This window comes from Trematomus bernacchii, unplaced genomic scaffold, assembly GCF_902827165.1.
Source record: "Trematomus bernacchii unplaced genomic scaffold, fTreBer1.1, whole genome shotgun sequence".
Lineage (NCBI taxonomy): Eukaryota > Metazoa > Chordata > Actinopteri > Perciformes > Nototheniidae > Trematomus > Trematomus bernacchii.
In genome coordinates this window covers 95,695-107,624 of record NW_022987656.1, presented here as the reverse complement: position 1 = coordinate 107,624, position 11,930 = coordinate 95,695, and the positions used below count along the sequence as shown (strand labels likewise).

Genomic DNA, 11,930 nt, shown 5'->3' with positions numbered 1-11,930 from the left:
AGGACATAGGGCAGAAGCTGGTCCCAGTTACGACCATCCTTGTCAACAACCTTCTTTAACATGGATTTCAACGTCTTGTTAAAGCGTTCTACCAATCCGTCTGTCTGCGGATGGTAGACAGATGTACGAAGCTGCTTTACCTTGAAGAGCCTGCAGAGATCCTTCATTATCTTGGACATGAAGGGAGTGCCTTGGTCTGTTAGCATCTCTTTAGGAATCCCAACTCGACTGAACAGGTGAAGCAGCTCCCGTGCAATCACTCTCGTTGTCATGTTCCTCAAGGGAATGGCCTCCGGGTACCTGGTTGCATAGTCAAGGATCACAAGAATATACTGATGTCCCCTGGCAGACTTCACCAGCGGCCCCACTAAGTCCATGGCAATGCGAGAAAACGGTACATCGATTATCGGTAGAGGTATTAGGGGACTTTTAAAGTGTGGCTTGGGACTCATCTTTTGACATTCAACACAGGTGCGACAATAATCCTCTATAGCCCTTACCACCCCTGGCCAGTGGAACCGGCTCCCAATCCGCTGCCTTGTCTTCTCAACCCCTAGGTGGGCCCCTAGGACATGGCTGTGAGCCAGATGCAACACTGTGGACACATATTGTTTTGGGACAACCAACAAGTCTCTTCGCTGACCTTCAACCTCTTTGGCATAGTATAACAGATTATTTTTTATTAGGAAATGAGGACATGTAAGCTCACCCACTCCTGGAACTGGTTTTCCCTCTATTTCCGTAACATTGCTGCGTGCATGCAACAGATTGGGGTCTTCCATCTGGGCGGTCCCGAACTGGCCCTTCAAACTTGGAAGCAATGAGACTTCCCCCTCCTCATGACCTGTGCTTAGGTCTCCAGGGAAAGCAACAAAAGGGTTATCATTTGCCTCGTCTGCACTGGAAGATTGGTTGCCTCTCTGCTCCTCCGGCACAGCACACACAACGTTGGGGAACTGCTGAGGAGAAGTACCCTGGGTGGCAGTTTGTCCTCTCTCTCGTTTTCCTTTGGCACGCTTGTGCTTTTTGGGACTCACCTCCTTCTGGTGCCGCAGGCGCTTGTATAGTGGGCAGTCTCGCCCCACCAAGACTGGGACTGGTAGGGAAGGAACCACCCCCACTTTCATCTCACAGCTGCCTTTAACTGTGGTAAGGTGGATGAGGCAAGTGGGGTATAATTTAGTGTCCCCATGGACACAGGAGACGGGCACAGTCTCTTCAGATGGCAAATGGTCGAGGAGGTGGGGTTGAATGAGGGTTACCACACTTCCTGAGTCCACTAGCGCCTCTGCATCTTTTCCATTTACTTTGACTGGTATCATTTGAGCCAGGGAGCTTTCCTGTACCCAGCAAGAGTCAAGAAGGTGGCAGGGCCTTGCACCAGATGAGTTGGCGGTCGGCATTAGCTCATCCTTCCCTGGGCAGTCCCGGGCAATATGGCCTGTCTCCCCACACTGGTAGCAACGCGGTTGGCCCTCTGGCAGGTAGGACTGTCGTCGCCTTACCTCTTCTGGTTCCCATCGCGGTTCTCGTGCCCGTCTAGTCCGTGATGCTTCCCCACTGACTTTCCGGCCCCACTCGGTGTCTGGTCGTGTGGACTTAAGCAGGTCCGCTGTGACCACGTGGCTCTCCACTACGTTAACCAACTCATCCAGACCGGCTGGATTCTGCTGGCTTGTCATTTTCTTGATCTCATAGGGCAGAGACCGAATATATTTGTCCATCATTATCCTCTCTAAAACACTTAACTTTTCGGGGTTGCATGTCAGCCAGGCTCTGGTTACCCGGCCTAGGTCATACATCTGGGCCCTGGCTGACAACTCTGGCTTGTATTTCCATTCATGGAACCGCTGGGCTCTTGCTGCTAAGCTGTAGCCATACCTCGCCAGGATTTCCTACTTCAAGACGACGTAATCCTTTGCTTGGTCCGGAGGGAGGTCGAAGTAAGCTTGCTGTGCCGGGCCCAGGAGGAACGGTCCAACCAGATCAGCCCAGGAGTCCCTTGGCCAGCCCTCTCTTTCAGCTGTGCGCTCAAAGGCCGTTAAGTAGGCCTCTATCTCATCACTCTCTGTCATTTTGGGGATGAATCGACCTGGGTTAGGCTGCATGGTTGCTTCCCTCTGGACAGGAGAGGCTGCTGTAAGGCATTTTTGGACCTCCATGTGGAGAAGTGCATTCTGTTTCTGCTGCTCCTGTATCATCTGCCGTTGCAGAGTCTGCTGCTCAGTAGAAATACGCACCAACTCCTTTAGTACATCCTCCATCTTGAAAACGTAAAAAAAAATTGTTCTGACTGCAACACCACCAATAGAGTCTTTATGCCCGCATTCTCCACTAGTGTAACAGGACAGGGCAGATAAAGAGAAAAGTGGTAGTGCAGCAATCACGACAGAGGCAGTGTTCAAATCCAAAAAGAGGCTTTATTGCTAACAAACTCAAAAATACCTTTAACTAAACAAAGGCTAACGTAGCCGGGCCGCTAACCGACTTACCAGCTTACAAAAATGTTTCCTCACGCTGGGAGCCTCCTGCTCCCTCCATGTGCCACACACAACTGAGCAACTCTGTGTGCTTTGTCTCCCTTGAGGGAGTGATTAGCACCAGGTGTGAGGTCTCCACACCTGGTCCCAATACTGCTAATTGGCAGCGGGTGGAGCCACCTATTGGGAATGTAGGTGCCTCCCACTACTCTGCCTCTCAGTCCCTTACATAAATAATAATATAATAAATAATGCAATCATAAAAACTCACTTAAAAAAACGATATAAAGATATTAAATATGAAAAAAAAGTTTTTACTAAAACAAAAAAAACAAGGTAATGAAAATATGAATTAAATACACTTTAAAAAAAAACCTTGATGCAAAAGCCTTTATACCTTAAACAGATTTTATTAGCGCATTAAAACCACCAAGTGTTACGAGATGTGTGAAGTGATTTTTTTTTCTTGGACAATGTAAGTGAACTTAAATGTAGAAATATAGAAAATAGAATAGAATTGGAGAGATGAACCCCTCTTTAATGGTCTCACATGCAGAGCACACAGCACACACACAGTGACATTTGTTCTCTGCATTTAACCCATCCTAGTACCAGGAGTCTAGTACTAGGAGCAGTGGGCAGCAGCGCCCGGTGAGCAATGGGAGTGGGGGGGTTGTCCGGTGCCTTGCTCAAGGGCACCACGGCAGGGCAGGAGGTGAACTGGGACCCCTCCAAGTACCAGTCCACACTCCATATTTAGGTCTGGTCGGGGACTTGAACCGGCAACCCTACAGCTCACAGTCCCAGCCCCTACTGACTGAGCCGGACAAATATATTGAAGATATATAATAATGTGTGTTCTGTTTTATTCTCAACTTTATGAATTTATTTATACATTCATTTATTTGTTTACATATTTATTTATTATTTGATGTATTTATTCATGTATTTATTTCGACATTTATTTATTCATCTATTTATTTATTCCTGTATTTATTCATTTATTTATTTATTGCCGTATTTATTTATGTATTCATGTTTTTATTCATACATTTATTTATTTATACATATGTCATGTTCCGTCCTCCATATAAGTGAGAGCCTGAGCTCCTCAGCAAGCTCAGTGGAGGAAGGTACTTTGACTTGTAACAGAGTATTCCTACACTCTGGTACTTCTAATTTTACCTAAGTACAAGATCTTAGTACTTCTCCCTCCTCTGAACACGACGGAAACAAAATGTATGGGTTATTACAGGAAATGTATTTTGAAAATCCGACAACCGGAAACTGTGTGGCTAATTTCTGCTAACCGCTCTGCTCGTGTGACCTGCTGTGTCCTCTGTAACTCTGACAGCCGGTGATTTAAGGACAACAACATCAAAACCATGGTTTTTGAGGAGAAGATGATCATGAACGGAGAGCCCGAGGATGTTAGTACCTTTGACAGACTTAACACAGCTCTGCCATGCCATGTTAGAAACGTCTGGTAATATTAGCTAGCAGGCTAACTAAGCTGTATCAACACTTAGCTTGTGTTAGCATTAGCCAACTTTAACATTCAATCCTCGTCCAGAAACATGAATATGCTTATTATTAATGCAGCAGAATCGTTGTAGTTAGTGGTTGATGAAGGTGTAGTTCATGATAACATTACAGTTAATAATTGTCTGAAGGCTGGAAGTGAATTATGTGATTGATTTGGTCATTATGTCTGTTTCAGGAGGAGGAGGAAGAAGAAGAGGAGGAAGAGGAGGAAGACATGGTGGTATGTTGTCAAAATACATTATAGCTGCTCTCTGTATAATGATCAGCCTTTTATCACATGTCTTGCATCCTTTTCTTTTGACTTCATATATTTGATCATTAATTTGGAAGGAGTAAGGGTAAAAACAATAACTCATTGACAAACGTAAGAAACACAAAGGTGTGTTTAAAGAAAAAAGTGTTCAAGCTGTGGACAATGTTTAGACCTCCTGTTCTCCATGACTAACAATTAACAGACACTGGGTCACATCAGGACTTCTCCTGTGCCACCCCCTCCTTTTCTTATAAAAAAGGATCATTCAACCCTTTCGGTTTTACACTATAAAAACACGGATCAAACACTTTCCCAATAAGGGACAGATCACAATATATCCTCCCAGAAAGAAAAAGGTTTCAAATCTCCTTTTTTTTTTTAGATCACACAAGTCTTTAGGGTGGTATTAATATAATGACTAACACAAACTAAAAAATATATATATATTTTTTTGTTTTATTGTGTGTCCTTTGTAGAGGACATCGGGTGTTAGTTATGCGAAGCATAGTATACAAACAGCATTAACATACAAGTACATTTGGACAACATTAGAGCACAACAACTCAATGCAACAAATACTGAGCCCTCTTTTGTAGTACTCCATCCTTTTTTTGAAATGCAGAGATACATCTGACACTTGAGGCACTTGATGTATGTTTTCCCACTGCATCCGTCTGCCATGAATCCTACAGAAACCTACGTGTTAGTTTTGGCCCATAGTGGACTCCATTTGTGTTGTGTAAAATGGGGGAAATAAAAAGTTAGCAAATCCCCAAGTCCTCCTCAGAGGACATTCATAAAAACATTTAGTTTTAGGTCAAATAATGATTACACTGCTCTAAAACTCACTACACTAACTCCTAAGATGTTCCCTTACTATAATTAATTAAAATATTGACCTCACAACACTGGTAATTACAAAATTACAAACTTACCATTTCTCTTTCTATAAATAGTGCTTGTGTTGATGGACGCCATTTTGAAATACAATGAAATTATCTTTTTCAAAGCCACACCCCCACATATGTCATATGTTTGAAAAGCCCAGGATGTCCTCAGTAGAGTACAATTGGACTTAATGCTGTGGCATGTATCAAAGTAATGGACCAAAAACCAATGTGCACCACAGAGGACAAAAATGAATGGGTGGGTCTCCGGAGACAACTGTCTTTCAATTAGCTCCACCTACACATTTATTATTACAGTGATATGACATGTGGATGAAGCTGTCAAAGCGCGTTAGCTTGATCTATGTGTCTCCATTCACATATCTTTTAATGGTAGGGCTTTATTTAGGTCTTAATGTGTGCACATGTAAAAATGTGTCTTTGACTGTATATATATACATATTTGTATACATTTGTTTTTTATATTCGGGATTGCGGGAAACGGTATTTCGATCTCTCTGTCTGTACACACAAACTGGAAGATCGACAATAAAGTTAACTTTGACTGTCTTCACAGGTCTCACTAAAAAATCCATTAAAAAGCTGCAGCTGATTCAGAACGCTGCTGCTCGAGTCCTCACTAACACTAAAATAGTGGATCACATCAGTCCAGTTCTGAAGTCTTTACACTGGCTTCCAGTCTATCAAATAATGTATTTTAAAGTACTATTGCTGGTTTATAAAGCACTGAATGGTTTAGGACCAAATTATATTAACGATCTCCAGCAGAAGTATGAAGCATCCAGGCGTCTCAGGTCTTCTGGGACGGGTGTGCTCTCTGTTACAAGAGTCAGAACTAAACATGGTGAAGCAGCTTTTAGTTTTTATGCCCCGACTATCTGGAACAAACTCCCTGAATCGTGCAGGTCCGCTGCAACTGTTAATACTTTAAAATCAAGACTCAAAACGTATCTTTTTGACGCTGCATTTGAGTGAGTTGTTCCTATTCACACTGCAGTATGGCTTTTATTCATGCACCTGTTGTGTTTATTTTATCATTTTTGCTTTTTAAATGCCTGTTTTTTTTAAATGCCATTTTATAATGTGCTTCTACTGTATTTATTCTTAAATGTCTTTTATTTTATTTTGTAAAGCACTTTGGGTTGCCGTGTGCTGAAAGGTACTATATAAATAAACTTGCCTTGCCTTTGACTTGACACTGATATTGCCCTTGTCACACCATTGTAAACTCTCTACACAAACCGTTATAGCTCTAGTGTAAAACTGATCATCTACTGAATTCCTGTTCTTTTGAAGGGCACTAATCGAGGTACATATTCTTATTTCTGAGTATTCTGTTTCAGGACCCTCTTGAAACAATGCGGCTGAAGTGTACAGAGACGGAGCACTGCGTCCACACTCAGGAGCGTCTGGAGGACTGTGAGACCAGGGTGGGCTCCCGGTCCTCCACGGCGGAGGATTGCACCGAGGAGCTGTTTGACTTCCTGCATGCTCGGGACCACTGTGTAAGTTTAAAACAAAATACAACACTAGGAATCCAAGGTTCAGGAGGTGCTTTTTATTAGTCATGCAATAACTTGGCATACATTAATAATGTCAGCAGGGGGTACCAAAGCTCCATTAAAATAGGCCCCTGTTAAGCTCTGTCATTCAGATCAGCCACTAATCAGAATCAGTACCTATCAATATCTTTATTAGTCCCACAGAGGGGAAATGTACATTGTTACAGCAGAAAAGAGCCAAAGCATGCATACAAAAAGTACTTAAGATAAAAAAGAAAAGAAATTAATAATAAAAAAGTTACACATTTTACAAAAATACACACCGTGTAACAGTTCTGAGGATTTAGCAGCCAGGTATATATATTGCACAGTTTTTAACGGCATATATATTGCACGCCACATATTGCACATAGTTGCTATTTAACAACAAGAGGTGTTAATAGGCGCTTTCACACCGGAGTACTTTTCCCCCCGAACTAGGCCGATAGGGGGGGGGGATTTGGTTTCACACCAAAAAGGATCTGGGCCTAGTCCCTAGTTCGCGCAAACCTTTTCACCCCCAGGTAGAGAGAGCGTGGGACACGACGCGTTCCGTAGTATTCGCATATCTGGAACACATACAAAGGCACAAAAACAATCCTACATTAGCTCTACATAACTCCACAAATCCTACATTAGATAGTATGAATAATTGTGATTTACTGAACATACCATTGCTGTTCTTAGGGCGTAATAACGCTCATCGTCCTCAGCCATCCTACGGCGAAACATTCGACTGGTGGCTCCGCATTTGTGTCAAATCCCTAGTTGGCTGAAATAAATCAGTTACCAAGCTGTATAACATGATGAGCACAAAAAACACAACTTCAGTCAACTCCATCATGTCTGAGGAAGATGAACAGACGCCTTATGTACGGGCAGTATACGCCGTGAAGTTGTATGCGGCCTGCCAGTAAACGTAAAACGTTCTCTGGAGTCACGAACAGGCCTTTTAATAGTCAAGAAAAGAACACGGGCTGCTCACCAGCTAACTTGCACATTAAACTAGTGTCCCATATCCAGGAGCACATCTCTTATTGATCTACAGAACACAGGTTGTACGCATGCAGCCAGAGAAGGAAAAATGGGGAATCACTGCAGTCTTCCTCCGGTCCTATATGGAGGCCCTGATTGGGAATTTGGAGCACCTGGGGAGAGGCTGCACCTGGGGACAATCAGGCTGCACCTGGGGAATCAGAGGGAGAGAGAGAAAGACACACACACACACACACACACGCACACACACACACACACACACACACACACACACACACACACACACACACACACCACACACACACACACACACACACACACACACACACACACACACACACACACACACTACGGCACGTAACAGATATATACAAAACATGTCTCTGAAGTGTTTGGTTCCAAATACCAAACAGATCATTGCAGCATCCCATAATCCAGTGGTTCTCAAACTTTTTTCAATAATGTACCCCCTTTGAATTTTTTTTCAGCCAAGTAACCCCTGATCAGCGCAAAAACAATTTGTTAGGGACAAAATGCCTATATAAAGAGGTACAGCGCTGCACCATCAGTGTCTGATTTATTAAAACAACAACCTTTTAACTGAGAAACACTTAAATGCTACATTGCAAATGTTTACAATCCATCACTAAATTCATGGCAAACCAATTTGAATATCATGCAATAACACTAAGATGACATTAGTTGCATTGAACTGATCTTTTTAATAAGTTGTACTTACAATTTAGTGAGAAACATGGGCTTGTGCTTCACTGAGGATCTTTGTCATTCTCTGTGACAGGGAGGCAAACTGCAGTTATTACACTTCGCGTTTTGAAATATGTACAACTCAAATAAAATTAAAATAAATCAAAACAACTGTACATTAATTAAATACATTTAGCTTGAGCTGGCTTTAATACTTTCTTTATGGTATTCAAATTGGGCTCAAGTAGAACCTTTACCCATGTATTTAGCTAGTTCTGAAAGAATAATCAACATTGTGCATAACAAGATAAAGCACTATAACACCTCTATCAGCTGACGCCAATAATCAAGCGTGTCCCATGATACAAAATTGAATGTTTTTCAGTAAAGTCTCTCCTGCTACGTTGTTTCAAAAATCATTACAGGATTGTATATAGCTTTCCTCCTTAAGAAAACATTGTGCTCTTATATTATAGAAAGAATGAATTGTCTTCACTAAAGATTTACAAGTATAGCTTTACTGGCTTTTCACAATAATGTACCTGGTGGGCACATGCTGCAACTATACACTTTACATCTAATTACCAAAACGTTTTATTGACACACAAACTGTCATCTATTTTTCCTGTCCATTTTATCTAACAGTATATGCATACTGCACATAAGAGACTGTACTGTACTAAAACATTGTCAAAATGTGCTTTGAATTACCATTGTCTTTGCATTTGATTAGAATATAAAGAATTCAGCAGTTAAGTAATGCTGAAATAAGATAATACGATACGATAATACGATACGATAATAGGATGCGATAATACTGTTGTGGCTTCCTTCCTTGTCTTTCCATCAAGCCACTAGATCATCTACTGAATTCAGACAGTTCTAACTCGTTTCTTTCCTTTAAATTACTCACAGTTTGAAGTGTTGCTTGGCCTCTGATGGTTTAGAATAGATGATGTTGCGATGTGTTTGCTCAAAATAAAATAACAAACTTTTGCACATGCAACAAAGAAAATAGGCCTTTACAATATTCAAAAGAAATAGGCAAAACTCAAATAAAATAACAACTTAGGTATTCTTTCTTTCTTGATAATGCTTTTAACTTCATAACTTAAAGGGTACTTGTACGATTTGTATGTACGTGTACGGTTAAAAACTGTTCCTCGACGGCGTCTCTCAACAGGTTGCCCATCACTGTGGCTTTAGCACAGGCGCCGTGGGAAATGTAGTCCTTTATAGTGCGTTGACTACAGACGTCACAATTAGGTGGCCTTTCTTATAAAAGCAAAAATACTGGCTCTAACAAATACTTTATTGGTCAGATCAAGTCTGAAATGTGACTTGCATCACAGCAGCTCCATGTCCAACACCAACATAGACACATAAGAAAAGCCTTTATGGATCCCAAGATGGGAAATGTGTGCCATATGTTACTAGCTGTCCTTTTAAAGCAAAATTGTGTTTAACTTGCAACATTAATTGCACTTTTTTCTGCTTTTAACTGTATGTTGTATTTTTGTATGAATTAATTCCCTCTTATGTCCTCTTTAGGTGTCACACAAACTGTTCCACTCGGTGAAATGAAGTCCTACCTGACTGATATATTCTTCAATTATTGTATTGTGAAGAGAACATGGTTTTAAAATATCCATATGTGGATCTGCTGTATGTTGACAATTAAAATGTAAACTATAATGTATCTGCTTTTGTGAATAAACAGAATATTTAACAAGGTAGTCTGAGTCAAAATTTCAATAAAGTGGACGGCGTGAAAACCTTATCTCAGTGTCAAAGGTTTGTCATACAACAGTTAGCTTTGGGTAATTTATTCTTGTAAAGCTAAATCCAAGTAATCTGTAAAACATTAAGCGATGAAGTTGCTGTTATCGTCTTCTGTACGCATCACTATTGGCTTAGGTAAAATCATTGAAAAAGTGGTTTTTCAACAGTTGAGTAACTTCTTGCATTTAAATAACTGTTTCGATGTGTTCCAGTCAGGCTTTCGTCCAAACCGCAGCACTGAGACTGCTCTTGTAAAGGTCTTCAATGACATCCACTTAAACACAGACAGTGGCAGAACTTCAGTGTTAGTATTATTAGATCTCAGTGCTGCGTTTGACACTTGACCACAACATATTACTAGACCGACTGGAAAACTGGGTGGGACTTTCGGCAACAGTTCTAAATTGGTTTGAATCCTACTTAAAGGACAGAAACAACTTTGTTTCTATAGGTAAATACACATCTGAGTTGACAAATATGACATGTGGGGTACCTCAAGGCTCCATCTTGGGGCCTCTTCTCTTTAACGTCTACATGCTACCACTGGCTCAGATAATGAAGAACAACAACATAAGTTACCATAGCTATGCGGATGACACCCAAATGTACGTAACAATTTCACCAGGAGACTATGCTCCAATTCAAACACTGAGTAAGTGCATTGAACAAATCAATGACTGGATGTGTCAGAACTTTCTCCAATTGAACAAAGATAAAACTGAGGTAATGGTTTTTGGAGCCAAGGCAGAAACGTATAAAAGTTAGCGCTGAGCTTCAGTCTGCAATGTTCAAAACAACAGATAAAGCCAGAAATCTAGGTGTAGTCATGGACTCTGACCTGAGTTTCAACAGTCACATTAAAACAGTTACTAAATCTGCCTACTATCACCTAAAGAACATATCTAGGATTAAAAGACTAATGTCACAGCAGGATTTGGAAAAACTTGTCCATGCTTTTATCTTCAGTAGACTCGACTACTGCAATGGTGTCTTTACAGGTCTCACTAAAACATCTATTAGAAAGCAGCTGATTCAGAACGCCGCTGCTCGAGTCCTCACTAACACGAAGAAAGTGGATCACATCACTCCTGTTCTGAAGTCTTTACACTGGCTTCCTGTGTGTCAAAGAATAGATTTAAAAATACTGCTGCTGGTTTATAAAGCTTTGAATGGTTTAGGCCCAAAATACATTTCTGACCTACTGCTAAATTATGAACCATCCAGAACTCTCAGGTCTTCAGGGACTGGTCAGCTTTCTGTCCCCAGAGTCAGAACTAAACATGGAGAAGCAGCGTTCAGTTATTATGCTCCAAATATCTGGAACAAACTCCCAGAAACCTGCAGGTCCGCTGCAACTCTTACTACTTTTAAATCCAGGCTGAAGACTTTTATTTTTGTCGCTGCTTTTAATTGAACTATTCACATCTTAAACTGCACTGTAACTTTTATCCATGTATTTTTTCTTTTAATGTTTATTTTATTATCTTTTCTTTTTAATGACTGATTTTAAATGCCATTTTCTTAATGTCTTTCATTTTTTGTAAAGCACTTTGAATTGCCTTGTGTTGAAAGGTGCTATATAAATAAACTTGCCTTGCCTTGAGTCAAAATTTCAATAAAGTGGACGGCGTGTAAACCTTATCTCAGTGTCAAAGGTTTGTCATATAACACTTAGCTTTGGGTAATTTATTTTTGTAAAGCTAAATCCAAGTAATCTATA

The 11,930-nt window shown here is 40.9% G+C and overlaps 1 protein-coding gene across 1 annotated transcript; it reads left to right on the top strand.

Annotated features, from left to right (window-relative positions):
* Positions 1-3,769: 3,769 nt before the first annotated feature.
* Positions 3,770-10,208, top strand: LOC117486628 (cytochrome b-c1 complex subunit 6, mitochondrial). The gene is made up of 4 exons (XM_034135131.1): positions 3,770-3,910; positions 4,201-4,245; positions 6,530-6,691; positions 9,980-10,208. Exons 1-4 carry the CDS (start codon positions 3,866-3,868, stop codon positions 10,010-10,012), a joined length of 285 nt encoding a protein of 94 aa, XP_033991022.1. The 5' UTR covers positions 3,770-3,865; the 3' UTR covers positions 10,013-10,208.
* The last annotated feature ends 1,722 nt before the right edge of the window (positions 10,209-11,930 follow it).